The sequence below is a fragment of the Micromys minutus genome (assembly GCF_963924665.1).
Source record: "Micromys minutus genome assembly, chromosome: 20".
NCBI classification, from domain to species: Eukaryota; Metazoa; Chordata; class Mammalia; order Rodentia; family Muridae; genus Micromys; species Micromys minutus.
Genome location: NC_137955.1, coordinates 27,414,505 through 27,424,161, shown reverse-complemented (window position 1 = coordinate 27,424,161; position 9,657 = coordinate 27,414,505). Strand labels below are relative to the sequence as shown.

At 48.2% G+C, this 9,657-nt stretch overlaps 1 protein-coding gene across 1 annotated transcript; it reads left to right on the top strand.

Annotated features, from left to right (window-relative positions):
* Positions 1-1,633: 1,633 nt before the first annotated feature.
* On the top strand, positions 1,634-3,040 carry RXFP3 (relaxin family peptide receptor 3; the record flags this gene model as incomplete). The annotated part of the gene is made up of 1 exon (XM_080933661.1): positions 1,634-3,040. Exon 1 carries the CDS (start codon positions 1,658-1,660, stop codon positions 3,038-3,040), a length of 1,383 nt encoding a protein of 460 aa, XP_080789787.1. The 5' UTR covers positions 1,634-1,657.
* Positions 3,041-9,657: the final 6,617 nt, after the last annotated feature.

Sequence of the window (9,657 nt, the reverse complement as noted above, 5' to 3'; positions counted from 1 at the left end):
AGAAGAAGAAGAAGAAGAAGAAGAAGAAGAAGAAGAAGAAGAAGAAGAAGAAGAAGAAGAAGAAGAAGAAGAAGAAGAAGAAAATAGCAGAGGAAGAAAAAGTTTTTTAAAGACGAGAGCATGAGCTTGAAGACGAGGCTATAAAGCCAGGATACAAGGAGAGGTCCACAGAAGCACAGAACTGTCAGAGTAAGGAAGTCTCTTCAGATTAAAATTGATCAAGGGCCGGTTAGTTTGAATTTTTACTGAAGCTCTGGCGACCTCTATTGGTTCCACCCAGAAATGCAGCGTCTGCGGCAAAGTGCCCTTGTAAAAGTCCACTTTAAAATTAAGACTGTTTAAGGCTGCTGAGCATCCTTTTTTCTTTTTTATTGTTTCTTTGCCTGATTACATGTCTTTATCTCTCCAGCTCTATCTGATGTTATATCCCTAATTATTGTTAGTGAAGTCAAATATTATTCCAGGAGTGAGGACAATTACTGCATGCTTAGCACATTTGTGTTTCACTTTAGTTCTTGGGGCAAGAAAACACTCCAATTCCTTAAGTCCGTCTTTAAAAGTGTAGTCTACACAAGAGCAACGAACCTGGCGTTTAAATAAGCTGCAAAGCTGAGAAGTCAACTCCACCCCCATAGCTTCAGTTCTTAAAATATACCCAATTCCAGACAAACATCCACCCTCGGAATTCTGCCGATCTAACGCCAGGTAAGGGTTCAGCTAATTAAAGGGGAGATGGGGCTTCAGTTTGAGTATTAGGAAAAGATTGGTTGTTGTTTGACTTAAAGAAGAAAGGGTGATACAATTGTGTAAGTTTCATTGTTAAGGTGAGAAGAAAGGAGGGGAGGGGAACTGGCCATAATAAGAATAAGAAAGGAAGAAAGCAGACTCACTCCAACCTCACGAGAAAATAAATGACTAAGACCACTCCTTCTACAACTTGGAAGAAGGGGGAGTTAGTTGCCGGTGGAGTCTGCCTACCCCTGAGCCCCTGGGTGGCGCGCGGGGTTCAGCACCTCGGAAAGCACCCCACTCTTCGAGCTTGGGGATTACGCAAGCTCTTTACTGCTCTCAGCAGACTCTCCAGGGTGCCGATGTAACTCAGATAACTCTGGTAAGTCACTGGAGGTTGACAATATCGGACAAACAGAAAACAGCAACGGAACTCCTAGAAGTGATGGCGTGAATCAACCTTCAGGCAGTCGGAACAAGAGGCGGATGTCTACATCTCTTCTCCACTAAAAGGAGAGAAAGTCCTCCAGGCAACCGCAGAGCCAACAAAGGTATGGGAAGAGAAGCGGCCTGAGACTGTGCTCCTGAGCAGGGGGCTGAGTCTAAGTGACAACGGGAAAGCGGAGGGGTAAGACTCTGAGAGTCAGTCCTCACCAAGAGGAACCTTGAGCCCCAGCCACTTGCCTTCCTCTGCTCAGGAGCTGATGCTGAGTGCAGCCAACCCCTGAACCCAAGGCGGTTCTGGGCGCCGATGCGGCTCAGCATTCAGTTTCCAGGAGCGGCTTAAGCCTTCTTAGAAAGCTCAGGCACCTGCTCTACGCGCCAGCCTGGGTACCACACCCGGAGAAAGCGCTGACTCTTGGGCTTGCAGAACATGACCAAAGCGCACCTGAGCGTGCAAGTGGCTTCTGCAACCACCGCAGCCACCATGAGTAAGGCAGCTGCGGGTGATGAGCTCTCAGAATTCTTCGGTCTGATCCCAGACTTGCTGGAGGTTGCCAACGCGAGCAGCAATACGTCGCTGCAGCTTCAGGACTTGTGGTGGGAGCTGGGGCTGGAGTTGCCGGATGGTGCAGCGCCTGGGCATCCCCCTGGCAGCGGCGGGGCAGAGAGCGCAGACACTGAGGCCAGGATACGGATCCTCATCAGTTCGGTTTACTGGGTGGTTTGTGCGCTGGGACTGGCTGGCAACCTGCTGGTTCTCTACCTGATGAAGAGCAAACAGGGCTGGCGCAAATCCTCCATTAACCTCTTTGTCACTAACCTGGCGCTGACTGACTTTCAGTTCGTGCTCACTCTGCCCTTCTGGGCGGTGGAGAACGCACTAGACTTCAAGTGGCCCTTTGGAAAGGCCATGTGTAAGATCGTGTCTATGGTGACGTCCATGAATATGTACGCCAGCGTCTTCTTTCTTACTGCTATGAGCGTGGCGCGCTACCACTCGGTGGCCTCTGCTCTTAAGAGCCATCGGACCCGCGGGCATGGCCGTGGTGACTGCTGCGGCCAGAGCTTGGGGGAGAGCTGCTGTTTCTCAGCCAAGGTGCTGTGTGGGTTGATCTGGGCTTCTGCCGCGATAGCCTCGCTGCCCAATGTCATTTTTTCCACCACCATCAGGGTGTTGGGCGAGGAGCTGTGCCTCATGCACTTTCCGGACAAGCTCCTGGGTTGGGACAGGCAGTTCTGGCTGGGTTTGTACCACCTGCAGAAGGTGCTGCTGGGTTTCCTGCTGCCGCTGAGCATCATCTGTCTGTGTTACCTGTTGCTTGTGCGCTTCATCTCCGACCGCCGCATAGTGGGAACAACGGATGGAGGGGGACCAACAGTGCCTGGGGGAAGCCTGAATACAGCCAGCGCTAGGAGACGCTCCAAGGTCACCAAGTCGGTGACCATCGTAGTCCTTTCCTTCTTCCTGTGCTGGCTGCCCAACCAGGCGCTCACTACCTGGAGTATCCTCATCAAGTTCAACGCAGTGCCCTTCAGCCAGGAGTACTTCCAGTGCCAAGTGTACGCGTTCCCAGTCAGCGTGTGCCTGGCGCACTCCAACAGCTGCCTCAACCCCATCCTCTACTGCTTAGTGCGCCGAGAGTTCCGCAAGGCGCTCAAGAACCTGCTGTGGCGTATAGCATCGCCTTCCCTCACCAGCATGCGCCCCTTCACAGCCACCACCAAGCCAGAACCTGAAGATCACGGGCTGCAGGCCCTGGCGCCGCTTAATGCTGCTGCCGAACCTGACCTGATCTATTATCCACCCGGTGTGGTGGTCTACAGCGGGGGTCGCTACGACCTGCTCCCTAGCAGTTCTGCCTACTGAGATTTGCGAGGGCTCAAGAAGGTCTTTCAAGGAACAGGAGACAAAACAGTTTGGAGGCTGGAGGAGTGGGGATGGAGAAATTGATAGGAAAGGGAAAGAGCACTGTGACAGGGCCAGAAGAGGAATGTCTGGATAGTTATCCAGGGCCTTACAGAGCAAGCAGCCTCTCTTCCTACTTCCCACTTCCTGTCTTCTGTTCCAAGCCCCAACCCGGCACGCTCGCCCTATGAACACTGTGGGACACCCAGAAGCTGGGAAAGGAACGGAGAAGCAGGGGGGGATTGAGTTGTGCAGGAGTTGGTGCCCATAAAGCCTTCCATATGCTCTTTGACCTAGGAGAGTGTCCCAAGCAAGCATCTAACTTGCTGTAACCATCTGGAAAAGAATGAGAAGTAAAAATCCCGGTATCCTTTAGCATCCTAACATGACAGGGTTAATGTGTCATGTATCGGAGCACAAATGTCACCGGGGGTCTCTAGGCAGTGGCGTGAAGGGCAAAAGAGAGCACTGTGATTAGAGGGTATGGAGCAGAAAGAGACTTCTTTACGATTATCCCCTGAAGGAATGTGAGGACTGGATACGTGAAAATGAAATGTCGTGTCTCCTCTGGAAGCCTGGGTATCCGGAATCTCTTGAGGGCAGTATGGAGACCAGGCACTCTGGTCTGTTGCTGACGCTGAACCAGCAAACACCCTGAAACGCTCTGCAGAGAATGTGAGCACTTTAGCAGCCCACCCTTGCTCTTTGGGAATGTGCTGACTGAGATGATAAACTGTGTTGTGAGAAGAGCAGGAGATGCTATCTAGTTGTTCTCTAGAAGCCAGAGATCGATCTTTCAAGGTGGGAGTGTGGGGGGAGGGGGACATTCAAGCCAAGTCTATCCTAAGAGGAAGATTTCTGTTCTCAAGGACATCGCCAGAATTTTATGAGTAAAGTTATTGCTTGTGTAACTAACAGAAGAAGGTGAGAGTCAGGACTTGAATAGACTACCCTCATCAAGTTTCAGGGACTTGAATGTTTTAGTCATCTGCAGGACAGCCGCAGGGAGAGAGACCACTCTCCTCATGATAGCTCAGTTCTAGTAACAGTCTGCGATCTTAAGATCTTTCCTTGAGATTTTTCAGAGGAACAGAGTTCAATTCTTAACCTACCAACCCTCAACCAAAAGGAGCAATTGAGAGACTGTAGTTCTATGTGCTTTGGACCAGGATTAACAGGCTGGTGAAGGAGGTGCCTATGCAGTGTGATCGCTTTAATACAATAAGGAACCATTAGAGAACCCTGGCTGCTTAAATGGCCTCCTGAGCTATGGGACTGGTTGGTAATTTTGTCAAAAGTGCACTGTTACACGTGAGAGTTAAAGCTCAGGATTTGCTGTCTACACGCCTGTCATCAAAGCCACTCTTTCTGTGACTCAGAGACAGACACCCAGATACCTTCCCACAAAAAGCAAAAGATCAAAGCAAGTTCTGAGGCATTGTTTCAAAACAGCAACATTAGTTCTTCATTGGCCTTCGGTATTATTGGCATTGACTAGTAACCAGGCCCACAGAGGTTGGAATGGGAGCCCTAATGCTCACAGCTGGTTTTAAGTCAATTTGACATAAGCTGAAAGTTATCTGGAAGGGAGAAATCGCAATTGAAAAAAAAATACCTCCATAAAACCCAGCTGTAGGGTAATTTTTTAAACTAGTGATTGACTGACAACGTCCTAACCCATTGGGTGTCTCTGTCTGGTGGTCCTGGGTTCTATAGGAAGGCAGGATGAGCAAACCATGGGGAAGCAAGCCAGTAAGCAGCACCCTCCCATGGCTTCTGCACCAGCTCCTACCTTCATGTTTCTTCCCTGTTCCCATTCTTACTCCCTTCAGTGATGAACTACAATACAGAAGTGCAGGCCAAATAAGCCCTTTCTTTGTGAGCTTGCCTCTTGGTCATAGCATTCTGTCACAGGAATAAAACCCTAATTAAGACATGCTCTGATGTATAAAATAAACAAAAGGGTCAATACGAGAGGAAACAGACAGTTCCATTTCCAGGTACAACATTGGTATTGGACTATTCCTGGGAGATTAGTCACTTGCTATGTCAATTTTAACATGTAACACCGTTTGCAGGTAGCTCAAAAATCAGTAACCTCGAGAAGGGAGCTGATGTGTGCTTCTGCTATGAGCGTTACAGAAAGATGCTGGGCCAGATCTTCATGCACATCTCTAAATAGAATCATTTTATCCAAAGAGGGCTTCAAAGAACACTACGGGGTGGGGGAGATTAAAAAACTATGGACTCTATCTACTTGAAGACAGCACAACAGGAGGTGCCTGTGGAGGGGGTTTAAACCAGACAGAATTGAGACTTTATAGTTAGGACAATCAGCCAGAGATGTGTGGAGCAAGACAATGTGGAGAACAATGATTTGGATGTGGTGGTAAGGCTACAATAAGAGGAAGAAGCATGAAAATCCAGGGGGGAAGGTTCTGCTGAGGGATCAGATTTTGCTCAGAACAGTACTTGAGATGGGCCTAGGGAACATGGAGGCAATTCTGACAAATGATGCTGATGTTGGAGAGGGAAAGAGAAACAGGAAGATTATTGGAGCAACAAGCCTACAGTGCACCTTCTTCTTATCTCTTAGGAGTTCCCTAGATTTCTACTAAAAGTGTTTACACCTCTACATTAATTGCATTGGTTCTAAGGTTAATGGTCCTGAGGTTAATGGTGGTGAGTTTTGGTTTCGGTTTTGTTTTACCAGAGTGGATTCAATTTGCTAAAGAAAAATACAAATTTGGATTTCCAGAAGTTGTTAATTTTTTTAAAAAATTGAATTATGTCTACTTATTCAACTTTTAATGGAGTAATCACTTTAATGGAATAATCACTGGGTAAAGTATCAGATGGGTGAGAGAGAGAGAGAGAGAGAGAGAGAGAGAGAGAGAGAGAGAGAAAGAGAGAGAGAGAGAGAGAGAGAGAGAGAGACAGAGACAGACAGACACAGAGACTAGAGAGGCAGAGACAAGTCAGAGGGATAGAAATTGCTATAGTTTCTTACCTCAGCTCACTACTCTGACAAATGTTGCAAAGGCAACAGTGTGCATGTGTATCATTGTACTTCTTTCTTCTGTGTTAGCCTTCCCCGGACCCTGAGACAATGATATTTGATTGCCTGTAATAAAGGCTATGCCCTGTGACTGAGTAGTCATGACTATGCTTGATTTCTTTAAGGTCCAAGTAGGCTGGCCCTCAGCTGTAGGACATATTCCCAGCTGACCTATTCTCCATTTAAAATTATTTTATTTTCATTCCATATGCTGCCCCCCTTTCCAGTTCCCACTCCCTGAGTTCTTCACCCATCTCCCCTCCCCTTGGTTCCTGAGAGGGCACTCCCTCATCCACTCCCACCTCACTCTCCCCCTCCACCAGCACCTCCCCCTTCTCTGGGAGCATCATGTTTCTATAGGATTAGGCACATCCTCTCCCACTGAGGTCAAACAATGCAGTCCTCTGCTACATATGTGCCAGAGCCAGTCCATGTAAGCTCTTTGATTGGCGGCTTAGTCTCTAGGAGCTGGGGGGGCGTGGTTTGGTGGATGCTGTTGGTCTTCCTATTGCAAGGAGTTGCAATCCCCTTCAGCTCCTTCAGTCCTTTCCCTAACTCTTCCATAGGGGTCCCCAACTTCATCTGGTGTATTTCTTTTATTCTATCCCAAGTCTTCAAACACTGAAACAGTTCTTGAAATTATGCTTAAGAATTATGTGGAACTCCGCATAAGCTTTACAGAGGTAAGCATGAGCAGGGTCTGTTTCATCATGGTTCTTTCATCATGCTGGGTGCTGACTGACACAGGACCTCGGACAATTTGCCCATCACTGTCTCCTGCTACAGAGCTCAGAGAAGATGCTTTCCCTGATCACATTTCTAGTCTGTCAGATTTTTCAATTCAGCCCAGATTGTCATGGGAGGGATCAAAACTAGGACAGTTCTGGTGACTATTTTATTTGTGAATTAGCATAGTAACGGGATGCAATGAGATCTGATTGATGAGCAGCAAGCGAATGGTACTCATGTGGGGGAAAAAGAGAGAGCTGGACAGAGTGAACAGTGATGGCTGAAACAACAGCACACTTGGATCCCAACAGTCCTGGGAAACTAAGATCTGAAAAGAATGTGCTGATGTGCAGAGAGGTCCCTAGCATCTGATGAGAAAGCTATGGGTTGCCTAGGTGATAAGGGAGAGTGATGAGAATGAAGAACAATTGTAACTTTAGCATAAGCCCCCCTTGTTGTTTTTATAAAAAGGGAAGGAAGAACTGGGGCATGTTTGGTAGAGATGCAGTATGGTGGGGTAGAAGGGGATGCCTCTGCGGGTCCATGCTGAGGCATCTCTTCCTCCTGAGGTGACAGCCATATAATATTAAATAGAGTTTATTTAGAGCATGAGGAGAGGAGTTGAGGAAGGAGTAGAGGCAAAGAGAAGAAAGAGAGGAAGAGAATAGTGGAAGGCAAGGAACACATGGAGAGATGGGGAGGGGAATGGGGAGAGAAGGGACAAAGAGGGTAAGACAGTAAGAGTGAGGAGGCAAACAGACCCTTTTATAGTAAGTCAGACACACCTGGCTGTTGCCAGGTAACTGTGGGGTGGTACCTAGAAGGAATGCTAACACACCTACTGCCCACAGTTTCTGTGCATGCAATACAATTGGCCAGAGACACAAGACTGTTCTAGGTCTCGGGCTTTGTTCAGCTATGGCAACAGGGCAGCAGTGGAGGGGAAGCTCTTCATATAGAAGGGAGAACTTTGGAAACGAGGTAGATTTCCAGACAGTAGCAAGAAGGAGAAAATGTGTGTAAGACGACAGAGACCCAGCAGCTACTAGAGAACACAGAGACAGGGAGAGGAGAGAAGGTATGACACATGGTCACAAAAGGATCCAAGGCTGGTGGTCTTCAGTGCTACTCTGTGGGGCCAGGGAGCCCTGTGTCCCCTACCTTTGCCTCAGCAGAGGATGTCACATAGCTGGTAGCCAGGTTAAAATTTCTTTTTCCTTATAAGGTAGTGTCCAGCACTAGCTGGGGTTCATATTTATGCAAATGAGGCATGCCTTCCCCAAGCATTTTGGTCCTGGCCAATGCTGTAGGCTCACCCCAATAGCCCTTACCCATGTCCCAAAGGTTTGAATAGCCTTTGTTCTTTCCTCCTCCCAATTAAAAAGGCTGTCTCCTGAGAGTATGTTCTAGAAGTACCGGACATTCGACACCTGAGGTCTCCGTCCCCCCAACCTCTCCTACCTTGCTCTGTGTCTCCTCTCAGAATCCACCCATCAATGGTCACACCATTACTTACCAGTGGGAAAGCGGGGCTGAGAACAACACTGCCTTCATACATAGGCAGTAGCCTGCACTTCAGCACTAGAAGACTATGGTCAGCTCCTAGCCCACTAGCCAGGCCTCACCCTGCATGAAATGAAAAGTCCTCAGCCCACACTCCATACCCCAGAATTCCCCTCATAGAAACATTCCTTAAGTCTACTTGAAAAGCCTTCTCGGGTCTCTACTGAGTTCATCTTCCAGAGGCAAATCACACCACTCCGTCTCTTTGCCCTTGGGTGTGAGGGGAGGCTGAGAATGGCTGTTGGAAAGGCTGAGATGGGTGAAGGGGTATAGGTGACCCCTAATGCACAAACACTTTAAGTGTTAGCACATGCATTGTTACAAGGTGAGACCCAGCCTTGGGTCATAGCATTCACCCCATGGCTCCAATCTCGGAAAGCATTCTATAGTACCCATGCAAACAAGAGCAATATCCCAACTCCCAAATCACCACACTGAGAGGGGCAGCTCATTTCCTTTCTCCAGTTCCCTTCTACAAGGAAAAGATTTGGTCAGTTAGAAACCCACCAGGAACAATGACTCTACCAGACTCTAGGGTGAGGAAGGAAACATGTCACATCTGAAGGCACATGGACAAACTTCCTTTCTGAGTGGGTCGGGCACATCTGGAGTTGTACAGATGGCACTTAACAAAGGCTGCAGAAAACCTAAGGAGAGGGGCTAGTGATGGGGTTTGCCTGCAATTGATCATGGCATTCATTAAGCACTGAGCACATAGGCCACCTACTTATGCTTGCTCTCCACAGGAAGCCATAGAGCCAAAGCCCTAGAATGAAAGCCCAGCTCTGCCACTGATGACTTGTGTGGCTTCAGTGGGGCACCTAATGGCTCTTTGCTTCGGTTTCCTCAGCTACGAGTGAAGATCAGCTGTCAAGTTCACTGTCGAAATGGATGTATCGATGAAGGTTAATTTAGACTCTGGTAAAGGGTAGCACTTCACAAGCATTGTGCATTCACGGTGGCAATGCTCTGAGAATAGAACGCACCACACCCAAGCACACACAAGCATGTATGGTTCGGGATGTTAAATATTTCACCTCTAAGTACCAACCAGAGGTTCACAGTTAGCCAGGCTCTAAGGCATTGCTGGTTTCCCTATTCTGTGATGTGTTCTCTCAGCATGGCCCTCCGTGCAATCTCTTCAGACCGGTAAAAGTTTCCCGAACGTGGGAGCCCTGGCAGAGCCTGCGGAATAAGACTTCCAACTCGGGCTTGTTGAGAATGTCAT